At 40.3% G+C, this 26,228-nt stretch overlaps 1 protein-coding gene across 1 annotated transcript in view; it reads right to left on the bottom strand.

Moving 5' to 3' along the window:
* LOC137282519 (gamma-aminobutyric acid type B receptor subunit 1-like) overlaps positions 1-26,228 on the bottom strand; it is a 102,492-nt gene that overhangs the window by 1,105 nt on the left and 75,159 nt on the right. The window contains exons 10-15 of the mRNA XM_067814277.1: positions 25,108-25,225; positions 23,542-23,649; positions 22,620-22,739; positions 14,738-14,881; positions 9,499-9,687; positions 7,821-7,970 (exon numbers count right to left, since the gene is read on the bottom strand). Coding sequence (XP_067670378.1) covers positions 7,821-7,970; positions 9,499-9,687; positions 14,738-14,881; positions 22,620-22,739; positions 23,542-23,649; positions 25,108-25,225 — 829 coding nt within the window. The remainder of the gene's footprint in view (positions 1-7,820; positions 7,971-9,498; positions 9,688-14,737; positions 14,882-22,619; positions 22,740-23,541; positions 23,650-25,107; positions 25,226-26,228) is intronic.

Genomic DNA, 26,228 nt, shown 5'->3' with positions numbered 1-26,228 from the left:
GCACCCGTGGCGAGCCACCTCCTCGTGGTGGGTGCTGGGTAACGCCAAGAGCTCGCCAACACCCCCGTTGTGGACCCGGGGGCATATTGGTCCACCAACCCGTTTGCCGTGGGTTGCGGCCCTGTGTCGGTGGAGGAGGGGATCCTGGTGGTTGAGGGCAATAGGTTCCTGGAACCGTGTTCCTGTTGCTCAACACACCACTTTGGCCCTTACTTCACCTAGACGGGTGGTAGAATGGGCCCGGTTCTACCAATCGGCTGGTCATGCCAGGCCCTGTGCATAGTGAGTAGTATTGCACAATTTTAATATGGTTTTGGTCTTGGCTTTTTGAAATTACAATTATTTCTGATGTTAAATTGCCTAGAGTCCTGTGCCAGAAGGCGGTGGCTCATGGGCCAATCTGGTGATGTTGACCACTGTGTTCTATACGTTTCTAAGTTATTGTTATGGACAGAACCAGCCTGACGATAAACATAGTAAACAGGTGTAGCTATTCATGTCATATTCGCTGGAGTATAGCATTCCTGTATCCCTGGTGTTTGCATGCTGGAGACCCGATGCGGTTAGACACTGTCCTTGTTGACACTCCATGGTGGGTGGGGAGCAGGGCTGCCGAATCTCTTTCACATAATCATGGCTCACAATTATTCTGGTTCTAACCGAAATGAGAAAAAGAGACGTTTGGAGGCTGCGATATTGTCTTCTGATGATGATATTTCTCTTCCACAGACTTCAAATTCTTGGGCAAGATTTCTTGTTGTAGAATCTAAAAGTGGACTCCCCTTGAAAATAAACCCTTTTGCAATATCCAAAGCAATTGAAGGTATTTGTGGCGAGGTATCAAATGTTTCACGCCTCCGGAGTGGTGCTCTTTTAGTGGAGTGCGCACGACAGCAGCAAGCAACCAATCTTTTGAAATGTTCACTTTTTGCAAACACTGAAGTTACTGTCTCTGTGCATAGAACGTTAAATTCCAGTCGGGGGATCATTCGTGACAGAGCACGTTGCTTAGCAGAAATGACAGAGGATGAAATACTAACAGAACTTAAAGGACAGCACGTCACATCAGTTAAACGATTTTCGAGAAGAGATGGAGAAGTAACTGTCCCAACAAATACCTATCTGCTTACATTTTCTTTGTCATCTGTCCCTAGATCCATAAAAGCAGGCTATTTTAACATCGGGGTGGAGGTGTATATCCCAAATCCACTCCGGTGTTACAACTGTCAGAAATTTGGACATGGTTCCAAATCATCCAATCGTCCGGCTGTGTGTTATCGTTGTGGAGGGAGTCATGACAGCTCTGGTTGTACAGCAGACCTCCACTGTGTAAACTGTAAGGGTCAACATGACGCATCATCCAAAATTTGCCCTTCCTGGACATATGAAAAGGATGTGTTGACAGTTAAATGTCAAAACAACATTTCATTTCAAGAAGCGAAAAAGGTAGTTGCTGGCCGATTACCTCACTCAACGCAAACATATGCAGCAGCCGTGTCCCGCTCTATCTCCACTAACTCGATTGCATGTCAGACTGATCTGACTTGGGCCAAATCGGAAAACCCAAAGCTTTCAATTCAATCATCTATCAGCCAGACGAGTGTTTCAGACTGTGAAGAATGTGCATCTCACTCTACACCTGTTCCTGAAACAAAAGCTTCAACAAAATCATCGTTTGAAGTGTCCAAACAAAAGAAAAAACAACTCAAGAAAATTAAAACCAAGATTCCTAGTCCTAATGAATCATCATCAGTAGATCTACACCACTTTTTTGACCCTCTTGAGATGGATTTTGCTCCTTCTTCAGAACGGAGTAGTAGTTCTAGTAACTACTCCTCGCGGTCACGTGAGCGTTCACCGATAGAACCACCATGAGCCATTCCAATCTTCTTCAATGGAACTGCAGAGGCCTTAAACATAATTTCCATGAACTGCAATTATTAACAGCAGATCTAAGTCCATCAGCTATTTGTTTACAGGAGACATACCTAAAACATACGTATAAATGTGATCTAAGACGTTATAATTCTTTTCATTCATTTTCCCCACCAGGTGATAGAGCTACTGGTGGAGCTTCAATTCTGGTACGACAGGGTGTTCTTCACAGTCCTATTCCCCTGACAACAAACCTGCAAGCTGTAGCAGTTCGTCTTACACTGCAAATTGCCTTCACACTTTGTTCTCTATACCTTCCTCCCTCTTCAAATATTCAGAAACTTGAACTTCAACAGTTATACGACCAGCTTCCTAAACCGTTTATCATAATGGGTGACCTAAATGGACATAATCCGTTATGGGGTAGTTCAAATATTAATCAAAAAGGAAAAGTGATTGAAGAATTCATATCTGATAACGACTTGTGCATCTTTAATGATGAATCAGAAACTTACCTACATCCTGGTACAGGTACATATTCATGTTTAGACCTGTCTCTCACAGATTCAACTTTGTTGAATGAATTCACATGGTCAGTCCACGGTGACCTCTGTGGAAGTGACCACTTCCCAACTATATTGCAACCTGTGTCCCCAACAGATGTCCCTCCGTCATCACGATGGAATTTCCAAAAAGCTGACTGGCATTTATATGAAACTCTTTCCACTAATAAATTGAAACCCGAACGTTTCATTGGCATTCCTGATCCCATCAAATGTTTTTCGGATGAACTAAATATAATTGCTGATGTATGTATACCTACGTCCTCTGCTGTTCCTCACATACGAAAACCATGGTTTGATAACAACTGCAAACAAGCAAGAAAGGCACGGAAAAAGGCTGAACACTATTTCCGTCGCCATCCCATGGTCCATAATCTCAATAAATTTAAGATCTTAAATGCGAAAGCTCGGCGTACTTTTAAACAAAGTAAACGTCAATCTTGGCAGAATTATGTGTCAAAAATCAATTCACGCACGCCCATGTCCAAGGTGTGGAATATGGTACAAAAAATCAAAGGTAAAGGCTCTAAACCTGGCATCCACCACCTTAAAAATGGAAATGAAATATTAACAGATACTTCAGATATTGCCAATAAATTAGGCGAAACTTTAGCTAAACACTCTTCCTCCTCTAACTATGAACCCCAATTTCAAAAATATCAACTGCAACAAGAAAAGAAACCTCTTAATTTCAACACGGATAATGGGGAAGACTATAATGAATTGTTTTCTATTTACGAGCTTCATAAAGCTCTTGACCAAGCTCACGATACTGCTACAGGTGCTGATAACGTACATTATCAGCTCCTGAAGCACTTACCAGAATCGTGTTTAGAGACACTTTTAAATATCTTTGATAGTATTTGGACATCCGGGGAATTTCCTTCTTCATGGCGTGATGCTATAATTGTTCCAATTGCTAAACCTGGACGTGATCTTACCGATCCTTCTAATTATCGACCTATTTCTTTAACTAGCTGTGTTTGCAAAACCATGGAACGCATGATAAATAATCGACTAGTTTGGTACTTGGAAACTAATAACCTTATAACAGATATACAATGTGGTTTCCGTAAAAACAGAAGTACTGTCGATCACTTAGTGCGTTTAGAATCATTTGTTAAAAACGCACTTATTAATAAACAACATGCTGTGTCTATCTTTTTTGATCTCGAAAAAGCGTATGACACTACTTGGAAATATGGTATTTTAAAAGATTTATATGACTTTGGATTGCGAGGCCGTTTGCCTCAATTTATATGCAACTTTTTAAAAGACAGACAATTTCAAATCAGAGTGGGTTCAACCCTGTCTGATCATTATAATCAGGATCAGGGTGTTCCACAAGGCAGTATTTTGTCTGTTACGCTCTTCAGCATTAAGATCAACAGTTTATCCAAGGTTTTAAATGATTCCATAGATGGATCACTTTTCGTGGATGATTTTAATATTTCATGTCGCGGTAAAAATATGTATACTATTGAACGCCAAATGCAGTTGTGTTTAAACAAAATAAATAAATGGTGTCTCGAAAATGGATTTAAATTTTCTCCATCCAAAACTAATTGTCTGCACTTCTGTAGAAAGTATAAGCAACATAAGGACCCAGAACTGTTTTTAAATGGCACTCCCATCAAAGTTGTCAAGGAGGCCAAGTTCTTGGGTATAATATTCGATTCCCATTTAACTTTTCTTCCACACATTAAGTACCTCAGGAATAAATGCTGGAAGGCACTGGATCTATTGAAAGTTGTTTCCAATTCTAAGTGGGGAGGCGATCAAGCTACCCTCCTACACCTCTATCGATCACTGGTTCGTTCGAAACTTGATTACGGTTCTGTTGTGTATGGTGGAGCCTGCAAAAGCAACCTAAAACTGTTAGATTCAGTCCATCACCAGGGTCTAAGACTTTGTCTTGGGTCCTTCAGAACTTCTCCTGTTGACAGTCTATATGTTGAGGCCGATGAACCATCACTTTCACAACGACGTTTAAAGTTGTCTTTACAATACATTACCAAATTATATTCTAATGACTCTAACCCTGCCTATAACTGTGTTTTCGATCCCCCTTATGAGGATTTGTTTAACAAAAAGTCTTCACTTGTTCCACCTCTTGGGCTCAGAATAAAGCCGTTTATTGCCGCTGCTGGTATTGAGCTGGACAGCATAGCTCCTTTCCGTCTTCTTTCCTCTCCCCCTTGGCAGTTGGTTAGGCCACAGGTTGACCTAACTTTAACATCATTTAAAAAATCAGAAACGAATGAATTACAATATAAACAAGAATATAATCAATTGAAACATACATATAACAATTACAAATCCTTATTTACAGATGGGTCCAAGGACGGTGGCGCAGTTGCTTGTGCCACTGTCATAGGATCCAGAACAATATCTTCTAGATTACCAGATTCCAGCTCTATTGTTACAGCAGAAGCTAACGCCATATTAACAGCTCTTAAATATATTGAAAGACACCCGAAACGTAAACAGTATATAATATATTCCGACTCTCTTTCTTGCCTTCAGGCTATTAAAAATATTTCTTGTAAACATCCACTTTTAATTGAAATTATTGAACTGTATAATAATCTTGCTACTGGCCAATACGACATCGTCTTCTGTTGGTTACCCAGCCATGTAGGCATTTCTGGGAATGTGATGGCTGATCTTGCTGCCAAGGCGGCACTCAACAAGTCTGTAACACTACTTCGTATTCCGTACTCAGATTTTAAACCTACTATTAGATCTTATATACGTGATCTGATGCAAAAGAAGTGGGACACCCAAGTGGGCATAAATAAATTACATGCAATAAAACCCTACATTGGTTACACCTACTTGGGTTGTCAGTCCAGATTTGAAGAGGTCATTATGCGACGATGTCGTATTGGCCACACCAGATATACACATGAATACCTTTTGAAAGGTGAGGATCCTCTGTTCTGCATCCCTTGTGATGAAAGAATCACAGTCAAGCATATCTTGCTTGACTGTGTTGAGTATTCCATCACAAGGGGTCAGTATTTTAATTCACAAACTATGAAGGATCTTTTTAACAGCGTTAGTCCTCATTTAATTATTGCATTTTTAAAGGAATTAAATTTGTTAATTGAACTATAAATAGATATATATTTTAAAATTGGAAGATTAAATTTGTAACTCAAATCGTTAGTGGCTGTACCCTCAAAGGGGGTTGAAGTACCGTAAAACAATTGTCCTCCTGAGAGGGTACGTAAGTCCAGAAACATTTGAAGTAAATTTAAGTTTTCCAGCCTTTTAATCGTAGAATAAGTGTGTTTTTACTTTATGGCTAGATTTGTCTAAATTGCTAACAGGGATGAAGGGATGATGTAAATCCAGCTAGGGTCCATGCAGGAAGCAAATGTACTGTAAGTCCCCATGGTCCTTAGTATGGTGATCTAACTTCAGTTGTTGGCAACCTATAGCTCATTTTTATATTGTACTGTCCTCTTTGATATATTGTTTTAGGTCTATTCACTAGTTTTATATTCTATTCTGTGATATTCTAGTCAGTTTTACTGTCCTTCGCTGACAGGGTTTTGCAATGTCCGTGCTCGTAATTCATTTGTATTTTTATAATTAATCGTTCTCGTCACGATATGGCTGCAATATTGCCGATGTGACGTTAAATATTAACTCACTCACTTACTCACTCCGATATTAGCCCTGAATCATCTACGCCTCAGCCCGATAATTGTATTACCTCCCTTTGTTGGCTACGAGTTCTCCCAGTAGCTAATCAGATAAGCCTGTACTGTCGAACTTGCCAGTGTTAACAAAGATGGCGGCTGCAGCCGCGAAGATTTGCCCGCTGTGTGACTCAGATTTAAGGCAAAGTCATACGGACGAATTGACAAATTTGAAACCTCCAAACAATATATGCAAGACCTCCTTTTACGTCTTTCTGTTGCCAAGTTTAACTGGTTTAAAGGTGAATTATCATCGAAGCTTTGTGATTGGTACGTTCAATATCCCACCGCAGACACCTGATTGGATAAAAAGCCAGCGACGACAACGGAATAGGTTGGCCATGCTCATTGACAAGTGAAATCGCATTCCGTTTGTGTAGAGGATGTTCATACTGTTCATCACTGGATTGTCTGGTCCAGATTCGATTATGTACATACCGCCGCCACATAGCTGGATTATACTGAGGGAGTAAATGTAAATATATGGTTTTACGCTCATATTGTTTTTAGCGATATCCCAGCAATATCACAATAACACCAGAAATGGTGCACATGTATTGCGTCCACGCCGGGGAGTCGCTGATTGACAAGTTATCAAGCTGTAATTCTAGTTTCTCAGTTTTGGACAGAGAGGAGTGGAGTATTTTTCACATGTCCGCCCACTGAAGAAGAAGATGAATCTGATTCTAAACAAACGGTGAAGAAGAAATACGAGCAACGTGCGTGGGGATAATGTGGCATCTCGTTACACGATCTGCCATGCCCGATTTCTTCCCAAAGTATTGTTTTTCGGGTCAAATCCTTGGTAAGCAAAACCTATTGACTTCCTTTCTGTTGTCATTTTGACAGTTGTTCCTTCACAGTGCGTAGGCTCAAAACAAAACACAAAATATTGAAAGTTTCTGTTGATTGAAACGGGCCTGGTGAGATTTTGGTGAGCCAAAATGATCCCTTTGAAGCACTCGTAAAATATATTTTGTGTTCATGGCGCTTTTTCATTTTGCATTTTGCTCTCTACTACCCTTTTGATTTTGGGCATTAGATTTGTTTGTTAATGTTTAGCACCCAACTTTATTATTGCAGGTGTGAGTCAGCGGTCTGTGGAAATAACCGTGTATGGGCAAAATTATCGAGTGATTGATGTCATAAGCATCCGTTAACTGGTCTGATTGCTGAGGACTATCTACACTGGCCTTTATCCTTTGACATCACCACCTTTACCCCTAATATAATAACAATATCGTAGAGTAATCGCTTGTTGATAGCAGGCATAGGTACTATTTAAAAAAAAACAATCTCGTACGATTACATTCGATTAAATGCAGCCACTGAGCAAAGCCCCGAAGATCTGTACGACGGGTGAACTATATACGTCACACTTAAGTGAAACTTGACGTCATTTATCAGTGAACACCACAGGGTTATATTAACATTCTATAATGACTTCAGTAAATACTGGATTGTGATTGGATAATCAAAGTCATTCAGATGTATATGATCACGCTAGACGTTCGATTTTAAATCAAATTTAGAGCTATCATAATATCGTTATATGCCTCTGTTTTTCCACACAGTATGTGCATCTCCTAGTTGTAATTTTAGTGCCATCGTTGACTGAAGACAGATACAGAATGATGGCTGCCTGTGATATAGACATATGTCTGAAACGTACCGCTTTTAATAATGTTTCTAGTCTGCCAATCTTGCTCTCCAGAGTGTGGACGTGAATGTGAGGCTGGCTGGCCCGTCTGTGCGTGTAGCTGCAGTTCATGCGATCACTAGAGCCGTCTAACTCCAGTTGAGCTTTCTTATAACGGATTATCTGAAAATGTATAACATTGCTTGGATGACCAATTCACTATTTTGACTTATACACTCTTTTCATCAGGATTTCATCAGGATTTCACAGAGCGTCATGCCACTCTTGCTCAGAAGTTGTTTGACCAGGGTTACAATGTTGGTGGAGTCAGATAGCAATACACCGAGGGTATTATATGAGTGCCAATATGTTGCCTAAATGGTGGAATTTCCAGAGCGAGAACGAGGGATATGCCAATATTTAGGCACGAGTGTCGTGATCATATTGGCACAATTATCATATTCTGTTTTATTACCGACGTCATCAAATTGAGGAAAATGAACCCAAATCTACTTTCAAACACAGGTTGGTTTACACACCGTCGCCGCATGTAGGACGCAACGTAACAGAAGAAACGTTACGTCATGTCACGTCACCATGAGAAAGTGATACTTTGTCCTGAGGAATCGTATGAAAAATATCTTACCTTGCCTGTGTCTGGGTTTTAGGCAATAAAACTTTCGGTTACAAATTAACAAAAATATCTGTTCTACTTGTGAACAACTGTGACATGGTATCTGTGATACAGATCTCTGTTTAAACGACCACGAAAATTTCAGTCATTGCATTCATCTCAACCGTCAACGATTCGATGATTCAAACAACACTCGCAGTTTTGATCGCAGATTTGTCCGTATCTTTGTCGTGTGATGATTATCCAGTTTGAACAATGTGGCTTCGGCATTCCGGGATTATATGTTATATATACTTAATGCTAAAACAGCGGCAAGGAAAAATATTCGGCCGACTACAATGTCCCATGTATGTTCTATGGCCAGTAAAGTCCGTCAATTATTTACAGACCGAAACGTATAACTGGAATATTGCTGAATGCGCTGTCAACCAACCAACCAACCAACCAACCAACCAGTCAAACAACCCACCTACCCACCTACCAACAAGCCTCTGTTATCTCACGTCACGAAGAGTGTTATCTTCACTCTGTATGTCCAGCCGCCACCATGTATGTCGGAAGCTGGACCATTGCTGATACTTGATAAATATCAATATATCTGCCTCAACTACCATTGTCACTGGCATATTACAATAACACTGAATTTGCACCACAGTTTTCCAGTAATATACATTTCTTCGTAAACGCTGATTTGCTTGACAGATATCATCGTATCAGTTGGGAAGCCAAGTGGTTAAACCCTGTGCTTGTCGCGCCGATTTTTCGATTTTTCTGGTGTTCCCCGTCGTCATGGTGCTGAAATAATGCTAAAGGCGGCGTGAAACCATAACCTTCGGCATTAGCGCAGATGGGCACTCATGACTTTGATCACTGGATTTTCTGTTCCAGCCGTACAGAAAGCACCGTGATATGTACAGACCGCTGCGTATTATATTCTATACCTAGAATATTCGAGGTGAAACAACAACTGGTGAATCAATTACCTATTATATTAGATTGTAATTTACAACTTATTTAGGCATTATTACAAATATTTAGGAACATATTTCTCTTTAATTTACAAAAGTAGTGACTTACCTTTGGAACAAACAGTAATATGATGTTCATCGTAGTACCAAACAGTACAAAGCCAGAGTGCAGGGCATACAGTACTTGTACCTGGTTCTCAAGCACAAATGAGAACACCATTGATATGATACTGAAGACGAATGTGTTGTAGATGCACTGGCCAATGGAGCGGGAGTCGTTCAGGTCTTCAATCTGTACCTGAAATGGTGAAAGAAATGATGAAATTTCTTTCCATATATCACCGTCATCAAAATACATTACAAGGGACCCGTGAAGGTCCCGGGGTAGAATAGGCCTTCAGCAACCCATGCTTGCCGTAAAAGGCGACTATGCTTGTCGTAAGAGGCGACTAACGGGATCGGGTGGTCAGGCTTGCTGACTTGGTTGACACATATCATTGGTTCCCAATTGCGCAGATCGATGTTCATGTTGTTGGTCACTGGATTGTCTGGTCCAGACTCGATTATTTAGAGACCGTCGTAATATAGCTGGAATATTGCTGAGTGCGGCGTAAAACTAAACTCACTCACTACAAGTGTTGGGGGCGCTGCGAAATAGAGGAATATCATTGAGGAAGCCCTTTCCTGATGTCCCCATGGCGACACTGCCGGAATGTTGCCCAAAACGGCGTAAGAACTCACTCACTCTCATTAGCATCCTATTCTGTTAAGGGGTAGGGAGTGTGGATATATCCGTAATTTAACTGGTCTTTATCAACCAGTGTTATTTGCCGACAGTGCGGTCGGGCTCGCTGACTTAAAAGACGCATGCTGTAATGACCAAGCTGTATAGGCTGATGATCGTCTTGCCCCTTGGTTGTCTGGTCCGCACTAGTCTTTTCACAGGCCACTGTAATACCGCTTGACTTTGCAAAGTACGGCGTTAAAACAACTAGCAATGCCATTTCACACCAGGTTGTTTATTCATGATGTGCAACGCTATTTTCATGTTTTATTTAACGCGGCACTCGGTATCGTTCCACTTATTTCTCGACGGTCTGGACTTAATTGATTTGCGTCCCGACAATCCAGTGAATGGTAGTACGCGCCACTATTTATGATGTCAGAATCCAATGAGAGCCAATTGTCCAAGTCACTGACTTTCTATAAGAATAGGTGACTGGGGTCCTCGGAAGTCTACGTTAGCACAGCAACGATACATCTGGCATGAGGTTACCAGGGATAGAATTGGTCCTAACCTTTGTCGACTGGCGTGTCGTTCAACGCCGCACTCAGCTTTATTCTATCTGCATGGCGACAGTCTGTAACAATTGAGTCAGCTTAAAGCAACCGAGTGATCAGCAGCATGAGTATTGATTTACACAGCTAGGATATGATGACGTGTCAGGTCAGCAAGCCTGTCTATGCGACACAACCCGACTCGTTGTAGCGCGAGCAAACCTGTGATCCGACGACCCTGTCCATTTATAAAACCCAGTATAATAATGTGCAACATTGTGTTCACGGTGCGCTACAACATTTTAACTCATGAAACCGTCCTTTTCACACAAAGGTCTTTTGAAACCTTGAGCTAGTCTGTCTTACAGTGTCTTGGCGTGTTTGGTGACCTGTTTGCAGCCCACCGTATCACGAGGCACCAGGAAATAAAGTTATGTTTGCCAGAAGTCCGGCGTGAAACCAGCAGTTGCTGGAATCTGATTGACAGTGTAGTTAGGGGAGAGGGACACTGTGATTAAAGGAGCAACATGTCTGTGTATATGCATGTTATCAAAATCCCTAAGAGAAAAGTATCTACCACAAGAACAAACTTGCAAAGATGAAAACGTTCACTCCTCCACGATCACATGTTTCTAACATATCAGTTTTCAGGAAACCTATTAGCAAGTAAGGAATCAATATTTTTCAGTGTGCGAAGGACTGGTTATCGCGCTAAACCCATAATAATACAGTTGGGGATCTGAGCGTATTAATTAAATAAGTTGATGAAATGTGTGGCGACGCCTTCGCAAATCCGACAGGTCATGATCAGAGGAGAAAGCTTTTCTTCAGTATTTAATTATAAAAATGGTTGTGCATAAAACAGCTGCGAAGTTTCTTTCCACAATGACGTTGATCTGAAACTGTGACATCTGTTATATATCAGCGATCACATTAACTAGGCTGAAAATTAGAGGTGGTTACACTGGTTTAAAGTCTCATGCCAGTAAAACAGCGACGTGCATGCGGGTGTGCGAGCGCGTAGGTATCAGCCCGGGCTCAGTATTGTGCTTGCCGTTCTGACGTGCCACGTGCTTCCTTTCACGCGATCATCTAAATGTAACCTCCAAAAAAATTACAAGTACAAACATATAACGTCTTTTGCCATCACGCCGACCCTCCATTCCTTGGACGAACCCTCGGTCCTCTTGCCCGAGGCAAGCAGCGCCTAATTCAGATTCTTGCTCTACCGACATGTTCTTGTCCTTTGTGTTTCCAATGATTTATGCACTCACTTATTAAGCTTTCATGGACAAATCAGTCAGTCACTCAGTCTAGTTTTACGGTGCTTTCAGCGGACTTCGAGCATTGTCGAAGCTGAAAATACACCAGAAGTTTGCTTCATTGTGTTCCCGTGAGAATTTACACCAAGCGTGATGAGGAAACATTTTAAGAAGCCCCAAGGTTATTTACATAGACACAGAATAAATATAATGCAACACAACCTCTCAATGTGTTTCCATTAACCCTATCTTATGAAAACATACGATTACTGTCTGAATAGTGCACCCTGAAATGATTCAGACAGGCCTTTCGGATTGAGATCGGGACATCGGATGGAACACAGCATCGTAAACTAAAAAATCTTCAATGGCATGAGCACTGTGTGTCTTTGCACTATCGTCTATGAAGACGGACCTTGTGTTCAGAGGAAATGTGATACAATCATCTTGTTCAGGATGCCTCTATCAGTATACATCAAGTTAGATTCGTGTGACTGGCAAATTTAGTGGTTCAAAGTTACAGTCATGTGAGAGGCACCGGACATCATTCAGTGGGGCATGTAAGCCACTTCCTGTACAAAGGTGGTAGCCGGCTCGCTTTGCGCACAGGACCCAGCTTACTTCCGGTACCAGATTTCCGATGGTAAGTGTATATTCAAGAACTAGTTCACTGGAATGTCTGGTCCAGACTCGATTATTTACAGACCGCCGCCATATGGCTGGAATATTGCTGAGTGCGGCGTAAAACTAAACTCACTCACTCACTAAATTCCTTTGCTCATTTGTTCAGGTCAATTGCCTAAGTGTTGTCAGCATCTCACGTATGCCTCAATGACATGACAAAATTTCGGGCGCCAACAACTCGTAATCATTGAGCTGGTGTAAGTGCAGAAGACCCATATTTGCGCATCGACAAGGGAATCAACTGATTTCCAAGCTATCCCGATGTAAAAATTTGGTTTTAGCAATATTCTATCAATATCTCTGCTGGGGTCACCACAAACGGACTTCATACGTTGTACCCATGTTAGGAATAGAAACCGATCTTTGACTTGATGAACCAACGCTTTCACCTTAACTCTCAAGGTGTAAGGGCAGTTAATAGTTATTTGTCGTCGGGTACACGTATTGCGCTCCTTTGACTGCAGCAAGTGAGTATCAAACTTTATGCATGGTACCCACGAAATGTAAATATTACCGTATATATTATATAATATTATATTATTAATATATATTATATAAACGAATTTAATCATGAACATTAATATCTGTGCGGGGTTCAAAGTCATAAGTGGTGCGATAGATTCTTCCTTGTGTATATTTCGATACCTGATTATGTCATGTTATGGGATATTTATATAGCGCACATATCCAGGCAACTAGTGCTTGCTCAAGGCGCTGACGTATATTATTACTGAGACATATGTGATTACTGAGATTTCAATCCTAAGTTTGTATATGCGAGGTTCAATGCAAATTTACATTATTTAGCATTCTTTCAGGAGTGGGCAAGTAAGCACGGATGAGAGAAGTTGTGAACATTTTCACCTTAATGATGATGTCTTTATCTGACCCCTTGGCTAACAAAATAATGACCATCTGTATGTTTTTCACCTTTCTGTGATGTCTATGTCAAGACCACCTGCGTTAGAGTATAAAAAGCCATTTTGCGTGACGTTAATCAGATTTCCAAGAAGTATTATATTGGACGACCACGCTCTTCTTTAAACTATTTCAAAATCGTTTTTTGCGACGTTTTCTTTTTAAACACTGGATAAACGAATAAGGACAGGATTGGATCTTTGAAGATGTTGTGCATTTTTTAAGAGAGATTATATGTAAGCTGGAAGTAAGTCAGAGCGTATCAGTTTAAAGCTCCCGAAGTCTCAGTCTTACCCTTCAGCTAGAAGTTGAGAAACACACAGCATAAAATAAAGCGTTTGGTGCGTCATCGTGACGCTTATCAGGTTTCCTAGGTTGGTTTCTTAGATGTATGAAAGACAAAAAGAACGATCTGTTATTTGAGATTTCGAACAAATCACCCTTACTCTTTGAGACTATTCAATGGAATAATATCCCTAAAGATCAACAGTGTGTACAGTGTGTAATTATCTAACAGTTGCCATTGTGACACTTTTGTTGGTAGAATATTGTCACTTGTAGGTGGAAAATACAGTGCAAGGTGCAATGCACATTCGTTTGAATGGCTGATAACAAATCAAGGCTGCTTTAAGCAATACTACCTTAACCTCTCAGGTGGGGAAACCAGAAACTGGCTTCATTGTGGTTAATGAAAACCGAGTCTTCGACGTGACGAGGGAATGTCCCTACACTATTTAGTGCCAACGACACCCACATCTACACAGTCATCCTGATGCATATATACATTATTTCTTTCCACTTTGACTTGCTCCGGGACCATACTTGGTGGTTCATGGAGTACTACTACAGTGGTTGTAACGTTCCTTCGTCATGCTGAAGACCAAGGCTCGATTACCCACACCGGTGCGTTGGGATAGCCTAGTGGTTAAAGGGTTCGATTCCCCACAATATGTGAATCCAATTTTAGGTGTCCTTCGACATGATACTGCTGAAATATTGCTGAAATCGACATGATACTGCTGAAATATTGCTGAAAGTGACATGATACTGCTGAAATACTGATGAAATCGACATGATAATGCTGAATATTGCTGAAATCGACATGATACTGCTGAAATATTGCTGAAATCGACATAATACTGCTGAAATATTGCTGAAATCACGGAAGGGGCGCTAAAATGAATCTGAATCTGAGAGATGACTTACTTTCCTAGTTTCCCATGCCAGGAATGTGCCGATGAGGAGCATGACACCGTGGATGATGTACAGCGCTGCACTGAAGTATTGGTGGTAGTCGGACACGCACACGTCTACCTGGTACTGCAGCAGTATGTCTTCTGCCTCGTTCAGCTGGTGGTAGAAAAAAGAGATTTATTTGTCTCACGTTGAGAGAGTGAGTGAGTGTTTTGTTCTGGTCTTTATGTATCGCCGTAATAGGCGATCTCAGTCTTGAAACAAGGGTCTGTAAGTAATCGAGTCTCTTGTCGAGGTCATCATGTGATTGCAGTGCCACTACAAATATCACCGGGAAAGCGAGACTGGATAATGCAGTCACAGGTTAGTGTGACTGTGTTCTATAGTAACATTTTCGAGTTAATGAATGGCAGTTATAAACTTGTAACTCGTGAAAATTCGGGGTTAGAATTGGTCTCCAGCAAACCGATGCTTGTCGTAAGAGACGACTAACGGGATGGGATGGTCAGGCTCGCTGACTTGATTGACAAGTCATAGCATCCCAGATAAATGCAGATATAGATCCTCATGTTGTTGATCACTGGATTGCCTTGTCCAGATTGGATTATTTACAGTCCGCCGCCATACAGCTTGAATATTGCAGTGTGCGGTGTTAAAACCAACAATGGTACCAACCAACCAACCAGTCATAATCTACAATCACAACAACTATCTGTGACGTCATCGCTGACTACATGGACCTCTCTATGTTTATTAAAGTTACGTATACTCCATGTATTCTCCCTTGTTGTGTCTCACCTGCTTGATAACGGTGTTTGTATCTACACCGAAACGTAGTATCTCCTGCAATAAGGAAGATGTCTGTCTTTAAACAGTGTGCCTCTTAATAAGCCACGAAAATCCAAAGCTTGGCCATCTCGCTAGGGATCATCCAGACTTACGGTGCTTCAGCTCTCCCGGTGCTGTTGTACAAGGAGATCTCAGCTCTAAGGTGATCGCAATCGACATATCTTAACATAGACTTACGGTTGTCTTAGCGGTAAGCTTGTTTTCTACAATACACCCTGTTCGATAAACCAGCATGACTGACGTCATCACGTAATCTTTTTGTTGCCTCGACTGAATACTATCCGATATAAACTATATATTCAGACACGAGTTGGATTAAAACAATGGGAGATGATAGCTGTATCGATTATGATTAGGAAACACCTGTCGCATATGACGATAACAATTTTACATCCTGGGCAGACCCTTTAATAATCTCCACGCCAAAGTGACAAACAGGCAGTTTGACATTCGTATATTAAATTCACGCCTAAACTGATATAGACATACTATCTGTGTCAGTCTGAATTTGAACAGATTTGGACACGTGGTTTAAATAAAGTTAAAAAAGATTAAGCAGAAAGGCTGAGATTGTGGAACATTATTTCAGTGACCCATTCTAGTCGTAAAGGCGACGAAAGGGATCGGATGGTCAGACTCGATGACTTGACTCATACATTTCATCGTATCTTAATGGCGTACATCGATGCTCATGCTGTTCACCACTGGACTCTGAGTTCCAGACTTGATTACTTACAGACCGCCGCCACATAGCTGGGATGTCTGAGTGTGGACTTAAACGACGAACCAAGCAATCAATCACTGATTTGTCTGGTCGAGATTCGATTAGTTAGAGGTCTGAATATTGCTGACAGTAACGTAAAGCACGATCGATCAATCGACGTACAAACTCACTTGACAAGATTCTTCTTACAGCTAATTTAATGATCGCCTCCCCAAAACTGCATGAATGTATATGCTTGAAGCTAAGATCGATGTGAAGCTTGACACTCCCCGTGGTGCACCATGACCACGTCAAACTGACAAGTCACAAACATTAACTATGTTTGATGCCAAAAGACCAATGCTTCGTTCGTTAGTTTTTCATCAAAACTGCATGAATGTATATGCTTGAAGCTAAGATCGATGTGAAGCTTGACACTCCCCGTAGTGAACCATGACCACGTCAAACTGACAAGTCACAAACATTAACTATGTTTGATGCCAAAAGACCAATGCTTCGTTCGTTAGTTTTTCATCAAAACTGCATGAATGTATATGCTTGAAGCTAAGATCGATGTGAAGCTTGACACTCCCCGTAGTGAACCATGACCACGTCAAACTGACAAGTCACAAACATTAACTACGTTTGATGCCAAAAGACCAATGCTTCGTTCGTTAGTTTTTCATCAAAACTGCATGAATGTATATGCTTGAAGCTAAGATCGATGTGAAGCTTGACACTCCCCGTAGTGAACCATGACCACGTCAAACTGACAAGTCACAAACATTAACTACGTTTGATGCCAAAAGACCAATGCTTCGTTCGTTAGTTTTTCATCAAAACTGCATGAATGTATATGCTTGAAGCTAAGATCGATGTGAAGCTTGACACTCCCCGTAGTGAACCATGACCACGTCAAACTGACAAGTCACAAACATTAACTACGTTTGATGCCAAAAGACCAATGCTTCGTTCGTTAGTTTTTCATCAAAACTGCATGAATGTATATGCTTGAAGCTAAGATCGATGTGAAGCTTGACACTCCCCGTAGTGGACCATGACCACGTCAAACTGACAAGTCACAAACATTAACTACGTTTGATGCCAAAAGACCAATGCTTCGTTCGTTAGTTTTTCATCAAAACTGCATGAATGTATATGCTTGAAGCTAAGATCGATGTGAAGCTTGACACTCCCCGTAGTGAACCATGACCACGTCAAACTGACAAGTCACAAACATTAACTACGTTTGATGGCAAAAGACCAATGCTTCGTTCGTTAGTTTTTCATCAAAACTGCATGAATGTATATGCTTGAAGCTAAGATCGATCTGAAGCTTGACACTCCCCGTGGTGGACCATGACCACGTCAAACTGACAAGTCACAAACATTAACTACGTTTGATGGCAAAAGACCAATGCTTCGTTCGTTAGTTTTTCATCAAAACTGCATGAATGTATATGCTTGAAGCTAAGATCGATCTGAAGCTTGACACTCCCCGTGGTGGACCATGACCACGTCAAACTGACAAGTCACAAACATTAACTATGTTTGATGCCAAAAGACCAATGCTTCGTTCGTTAGTTTTTCATCAAAACTGCATGAATGTATATGCTTGAAGCTAAGATCGATGTGAAGCTTGACACTCCCCGTGGTGGACCATGACCACGTCAAACTGACAAGTCACAAACATTAACTATGTTTGATGCCAAAAGACCAATGCTTCGTTCGTTAGTTTTTCATCAAAACTGCATGAATGTATATGCTTGAAGCTAAGATCGATGTGAAGCTTGACACTCCCCGTAGTGAACCATGACCACGTCAAACTGACAAGTCACAAACATTAACTATGTTTGATGGCAAAAGACCAATGCTTCGTTCGTTAGTTTTTCATCAAAACTGCATGAATGTATATGCTTGAAGCTAAGATCGATGTGAAGCTTGACACTCCCCGTAGTGAACCATGACCACGTCAAACTGACAAGTCACAAACATTAACTACGTTTGATGGCAAAAGACCAATGCTTCGTTCGTTAGTTTTTCACCAAAACTGCATGAATGTATATGCTTGAAGCTAAGATCGATGTGAAGCTTGACACTCCCCGTGGTGGACCATGACCACGTCAAACTGACAAGTCACAAACATTAACTATGTTTGATGGCAAAAGACCAATGCTTCGTTCGTTAGTTTTTCACCAAAACTGCATGAATGTATATGCTTGAAGCTAAGATCGATGTGAAGCTTGACACTCCCCGTAGTGAACCATGACCACGTCAAACTGACAAGTCACAAACATTAACTACGTTTGATGGCAAAAGACCAATGCTTCGTTCGTTAGTTTTTCACCAAAACTGCATGAATGTATATGCTTGAAGCTAAGATCGATGTGAAGCTTGACACTCCCCGTGGTGGACCATGACCACGTCAAACTGACAAGTCACAAACATTAACTATGTTTGATGGCAAAAGACCAATGCTTCGTTCGTTAGTTTTTCACCAAAACTGCATGAATGTATATGCTTGAAGCTAAGATCGATGTGAAGCTTGACACTCCCCGCGGTGAACCATGACCACGTCAAACTGACAAGTCACAAACATTAACTACGTTTGATGGCAAAAGACCAATGCTTCGTTCGTTAGTTTTTCACCAAAACTGCATGAATGTATATGCTTGAAGCTAAGATCGATGTGAAGCTTGACACTCCCCGTGGTGGACCATGACCACGTCAAACTGACAAGTCACAAACATTAACTACGTTTGATGGCAAAAGACCAATGCTTCGTTCGTTAGTTTTTCATCAAAACTGCATGAATGTATATGCTTGAAGCTAAGATCGATCTGAAGCTTGACACTCCCCGTAGTGAACCATGACCACGTCAAACTGACAAGTCACAAACATTAACTATGTTTGATGGCAAAAGACCAATGCTTCGTTCGTTAGTTTTTCATCAAAACTGCATGAATGTATATGCTTGAAGCTAAGATCGATCTGAAGCTTGACACTCCCCGTAGTGAACCATGACCACGTCAAACTGACAAGTCACAAACATTAACTATGTTTGATGGCAAAAGACCAATGCTTCGTTCGTTAGTTTTTCATCAAAACTGCATGAATGTATATGCTTGAAGCTAAGATCGATCTGAAGCTTGACACTCCCCGTAGTGAACCATGACCACGTCAAACTGACAAGTCACAAACATTAACTATGTTTGATGGCAAAAGACCAATGCTTCGTTCGTTAGTTTTTCATCAAAACTGCATGAATGTATATGCTTGAAGCTAAGATCGATCTGAAGCTTGACACTCCCCGCGGTGAACCATGACCACGTCAAACTGACAAGTCACAAACATTAACTATGTTTGATGGCAAAAGACCAATGCTTCGTTCGTTAGTTTTTCATCAAAACTGAGCAAATTGCCAAAGATAATACCCTATGTCAGAGGCCCAGAACCCCTCATTATTCTGATCACAGAAAATTATTCACAGCAAGGAGAACATTAAAGCAGCCTTGTACACCTAAACTAGCGAAAAAGTGGACGTAAAAAGTTCGATTTCTCGCAAGGAAACGATGGTAATTGTTCGTAATAGACTGTCCCTGTGCGTATTACCTATGAAATGGCATATGTTCTTGTTCCACGAAACGTCTCTGTGGTTCTTTCCAAATGGGTAGGCATTTGAGGTTTTATGTATTTATGCCTGTCTTTGTCAAAATAATTTAGAACCCGATCTCTGCCTCAGTGGCACAGGCATATTTTGTTAATTTCAATTGAATCTTGAAGTCGGAAACATATTGTTGTTTTTAAAGCCTCGCTCCCTATGTTCCAGCCACGTGATGGTCAGTACATGGTTTAATCGAGTCTGGACCATGTATTTCGATTTATGCACTTTGGATGCCGGTACATGCATCAACCAGTACGTTAGTCTGAATATCCTATCTCGTTAGTTGCCTCAAACAGTTTGCATGTCTAGTTGGTGAAAACCGGTTCTAAAGTGGATCTTTAGGAGGTTCGGAAATCGAGATTTACCGGTGTTGATCCATTATAGCTTATTTTATGTATCTGGGCTTGGTTGTGTTCTGCAAAAGGTTCCAACGGTGCCTAGGATGGATGTATACTTTGGTTTACACTACACTTTTAAAAGTGTTAATCATCCGTGGATACATCGTCAGTAGTCGACAGGCTGGTGCACACTGCCTCTCCCTACACTCGTGAATACACAGTCGAATGGTTGGTGTAAACCATAGCCCCTTCTCTCATCGCTCGCAAATAGATAGTCAATACTTGGATGGTTGGTGTAAACTAGAGCTACTTCTGTAATCATTCGTGAATAGATATTCAATACTTGGATGGTTGGTGTAAACTGTAACTACTTCTCTAATCATTCGTGAATAGATAATCAATGCGTGAATGGTTGGTGTAAACTATAGCTACTTTTCTAATCATTCGTGAATAGATATTCAATACTTGGATGGTTGGTGTAAACTGTAACTAATTCTCTAATCATTTGTGAATAGATAATCAATGCGTGAATGGTTGGTGTAAACTATAGCTACTTCTCTAATCATTCGTGAATAGATATTCAATACTTGGATGGTTGGTGTAAACTGTAACTACTTCTCTAATCATTCGTGAATAGATAATCAATGCGTGAATGGTTGGTGTAAACTATAGCTACTTCTCTAATCATTCGTGAATAGATATTCAATACTTGGATGGTTGGTGTAAACTGTAACTACTTCTCTAATCATTCGTGAATAGATAATCAATGCGTGAATGGTTGGTGTAAACTATAGCTACTTCTCTAATCATTCGTGAATAGATATTCAATACTTGGATGGTTGGTGTAAACTGTAACTACTTCTCTAATCATTCGTGAATAGATAATCAATGCGTGAATGGTTGGTGTAAACTATAGCTACTTTTCTAATCATTCGTGAATAGATATTCAATACTTGGATGGTTGGTGTAAACTGTAACTACTTCTCTAATCATTTGTGAATAGATAATCAATGCGTGAATGGTTGGTGTAAACTATAGCTACTTCTGTAATCATTCGTGAATAGATATTCAATACTTGGATGGTTGGTGTAAACTGTAACTACTTCTCTAATCATTCGTGAATAGATAATCAATGCGTGAATGGTTGGTGTAAACTATAGCTACTTCTCTCATCATTCGTGAATAGATATTCAATACTTGAATGGTTGGTGTAAACTGTAACTACTTCTCTAATCATTCGTGAATAGATAATCAATACTTGAATGGTTGGTGTAAACTGTAATTACTTCTCTAATCATTCGTGAATAGATAATCAATGCGTGAATGGTTGGTGTAAACTATAGCTACTTCTCTAATCATTCGTGAATAGATATTCAATACTTGGATGGTTGGTGTAAACTGTAGCTACTTCTCTAATCATTCGTGAATAGATAATCAATGCGTGAATGGTTGGTGTAAACTATAGCTACTTCTCTAATCATTCGTGAATAGATATTCAATACTTGGATGGTTGGTGTAAACTAAAGCTACTTCTCTAATCATTCGTGAATAGATAGTCAATACCTGAATGGTTGGTGTAAATTATAGCTACTTCTCTCATCATTTGCGAATGCACAGTCATTACTCATGCATAGTTTGTGTAAACTGCTTCCAACACTCGTGAATACATAGTCAATACCTGAATGGTTGGTGTAAATTCCACCTTCCAACACTCGTGAATACACAGTCAAAAAGAAACTGGTTGTTGTAAACTAAATCTACCATCTTTCATAACTCTCCAGTACTTCGCCAGTACTTGGTTGCCAGTTACCTTCACTGCATCACTCGGGAATACATCCATTGAGGCTTCATTATTCGAATATTTACAGAATTATTTCACAATCATAAATCCCTTCCTTAATTGTATCTCGCCGTAAATTAAAATGAGAGAACATTGATCAAATGATTGAACTGTGCCCGTCAAGCGTGATTCTGTAAAATCCATATTCCAGACAGGAACGTAATTCAATTCATGTTCAACTCTGAAATTAAACACTCTCGTCGGTCTAAATAATATCCGAAGGACCGGGCCAATTGTGTCTCAGATTGGAAACAAACTTAACGTTACACGTTGTCGTCAACCAAGTAATAACTCTTAATATTTAAAAATAGTTCCGAATAAACTCAGATTCCTTTAATAAAACGAGAGTGCGGAGTCCAATTTGGTTAAAACGAATGACAGCCGTAGTCATTCTAAACTGGATGTAAGTAGGGATGGTTCCATCAAAAAGTATGATTGTTACTGATGGATTGCAATTTCATGCACAGTCACATCCGCTATGCAACATCCTCAATACTCACCGCCTGAGACGTGTTATATGTTACGACCTGCAGGGGGTCTATGTTGAACCACGTGATGAGAACAATCACATTGATCAGGACGAGGACGGTGATTTGGGCAAACAGTGTCTTGTCGGCGACCTGAAAAGAATGGACAATTTTGTAAGGTTCTATATCGTGCTCTCCTGCAGACACGTGACCTCTATGGAATTTGTGACGTATGTTAAGTCGCGCGTAACACATTGTAGTGTTATTTGCTATTTCACGTCAGGTTTTTGATAGCAGTTACCATCTCGTGGCAGCAGTGAAACAGCGTTTTATAAGAATCAATAAGGGAGATGTGTGTACTTTAAGACAACTCAACCAATACGCCCACTCCAATGCTCAAAACACCGGGCAAAGGATATACAATGTACCCACATGTTAATGGGAGATAGAAATGAAAAGGTCTATATATTCTGATCCGATGGTGATGTATTTGATTTGGGGATCAAACCTGTGTCTTTGATCTGACGTTTTCAGTTTTCCGGGGAACCATAATTTTGATAACATTTGCAGATTGTCGGTAAAAAGACAGGTTTTATGAGTATGCCTTCTTTTGCCAGGCAATCTGTATCAGTAAGGTGTTATTAGAATAACATAAAATTAATGTTCCATCAGGAAAGTGACATTCTTCACAATAAATACTTCTTTGAATTACAGAATGTTTATGGCCTCATAGAAATCTGACCTAAACAATACTCTGATGCCAATAACGCTGGTTTCTGACATTAGCTATTTATGAGATGTATTTTTTGTTACAGTGACCTTTAAATGACTCGAAATACAAATACCAGGTGTGCCGTTCGTTTTCAAAGACTGGCACTCTTACAAACAGACGCCGAAGTAAGAGACTAATTATATATATATAAATCATCAAAATTGTCTCTAAAATATACATTACCGTTTGACCTGGTTTTATTCTTCTAAATATTATATGAACCCTCCACGTCTTGGCAAAAAGAGCTCCAAATGCAAGCGAGAATCCAATGGCAATCACTATGTACCTCATCTGAAAAGAACATTGAAACAGTCAATACAATGAGGTTATCAGAGCAGTTTGTTTTGCGATGGTGAATATTTTCAGTTTGCAAGCGAGAATCCAATGGCAATCACTATGTACCTCATCTGAAAAGAACATTGAAACAGTCAATACAAAGAGGTTATCAGAGCAGTTTGTTTTGCGATGGTGAATATTTTCAGTTTGCAAATGAGAATACAATGGCAATCAGTATGTACCTAATCTAAAATGGGAATCCAATGCCAGTCACCATTTACCTCATTTGGAATGAACATTGACACAACCAATGGATAGAGGCTATCAGAACGGTTTGTTTTAAGATGGTATATATCCTCAATGTGCAAGTGAGAATCAGATGCCAATCACTATGCACTTCATCTGGTTAGAACATTGAAACAGTCACTACACACGGGATATCATGTGATCAGAGCAGCTTGTTTTGTGATAAACATGTTCATTTTAGATACGTATTTAGCTACGTATTTAGCTACGTGTGGCGTAACATATGGGACTTTTGATCACGTGATCATTTGTAATTAACGGTGGTCGATATGTCGATCGACGAGGAAAGAAATAACGCAACAATAGTTTTCCCTTCAATTCGTGTTTCTCTCTTTGATGTCAGTAAACCTGTTACCGAGAAGATTTAGTTACCTCTCAGCAGAACAGAGCACCTGTTCATTTCAGAATTCAGTTACATTAAAGAAACACTGCAAGTAAAATAGGACGTGTAACCGGTTTGCATGTGCCTCGGTTTCTTTTGGAATGTGGCATGGGAGTGGACGTATTAAGTCTGTAAATCAAACCAATACTGTTAACACGAAAGATTCAGTCCGTTGTATGTTAGAAGATAGAGGAAGTCACCCCTACCTCCTTTCAATCCGTAAACGGTACCGGCTGTCCAGTATGGTTGCAACACGGTGTTGTATTACTAGAGGTGTCACGTTATGATTATGGCTAATGGGAGCAATGTTTTGCAACGATGATTGTTAATAATAATAATTCTTTCGACAAGTAATTCACGAGGAAAATCCCATTCGCGTTCAAGGCTAGGGTGAATAGCTATGGTCAATTGGATTAATTATCCTAATAAAATTCTCCTGGTAGTTGCACTACGTTTTTCATTCGCAGCTGCTTGAGGAGTATGCTAAGAGTGCGTGACGATACACCTACCGGGTACCCATACACGGCTGGGGAACAAAGGCACATTTCGAGTACTGTCCTCATATGTTCTGTGTAAGAGACTTGAGGCTCATCTTCATAGACAAACTATATTTCTTTAACATCAAATCAATCATTTACGTTGAAATTAGGACTCGGGGTTTTGCATGAGATGCAGTGAACTTTTGTCAAGTAAAATCTCTTGCAGGATCATTTCTTTTCAATATTTTCATTTGGAGCAGCCTGTCAATATCACAAAGAGATGATTCCTGAGGTCAATATACTCACATGGCAGAATACTAGGTTTAAACCTGGCTCTGTCTCCTGGAAGAACACCGAGCTGTAGATGAGAATACATCCGAACAGGATGAGGGTGTTGATGTTGGGAGATGACAGCTTCACTATCCTGGAATAACACAATTCCCATTGAAATTACTTCATACTAAATGAAGAAAAGATTCAGTATAATTTTCCGTCGAACTTAGCAACACTAAATCTATATGACGACAATCCAGTGATTAACATCACAATCATCGTTCCACGCAATTGGGATACCATGACATGTGTCAACCAAACTAACGCTCATCACGTATCGCACGTGCATTTGCTTCACTGTTCCAACTACTGCGCTTAACCCCTTGTGACAGAAACCAACAAGAGGGATTTGAATCTAAGACCGTGTGTGTCATCATAATGTGAAGTAAAAGACATTTATTGATGGAACCTAGGTTTGATGGAACCTACAAGAATACTGGTGGGAAAGCAGAAATACCCTAAGATCGCTTCTGTGAAAAGCATTTCAGAAGTTGTATAGATGAAGAAAAACCAAGTTCTACCACCACGTGATCGATAACGGTCTTAGTACCTACACCGAATCGTCGCAACCACTGCAATAAAGAAGTTGACTATCCACAGAACTTGGGTTTCCTACAACCTAAGGATCGGAGATTGTGGCATGTCTCAGAGACGAAAGTCTCCACATCCGAAGATTTTAACCAGATCAATTATCACTGAATATTTGGTGCTTCTTTTTAAGATTCCATGCAGGAAGCAAAAATACTGTAACTCCCCATGATCTCTAGTATGTTGATCTACCTTCACTGGTCTGTTTTTCCACTGTATTGTCAAACTTTCAGATTTACGCATTCCCTTACAGCGGTATCTGTGATAATTTAGTTGTTTTTACTGTCCTCCGCCAAATAGCTCGGATATTGCTGAGTGCGACGTAAAACTAAACTCACTCAATTCTTTTGTTTGATAGATAGATAGATAGATAGATAGATAATGTAGGTTTGTTTTAATAGGTGTTCGGGCAGCTAGGCCCATTTACACCTTGCACGTCACAAAGGTTTGCTAACCCTGTTGTTTGAACTTTAACATTAAAATAATCGCGAGAACTACATGCAGAT

Source organism: Haliotis asinina, chromosome 4 (genome assembly GCF_037392515.1).
Source record: "Haliotis asinina isolate JCU_RB_2024 chromosome 4, JCU_Hal_asi_v2, whole genome shotgun sequence".
Lineage (NCBI taxonomy): Eukaryota > Metazoa > Mollusca > Gastropoda > Lepetellida > Haliotidae > Haliotis > Haliotis asinina.
Note: the sequence above shows the minus strand (reverse complement) of the source record. Positions and strands in the feature narration are given on the sequence as shown.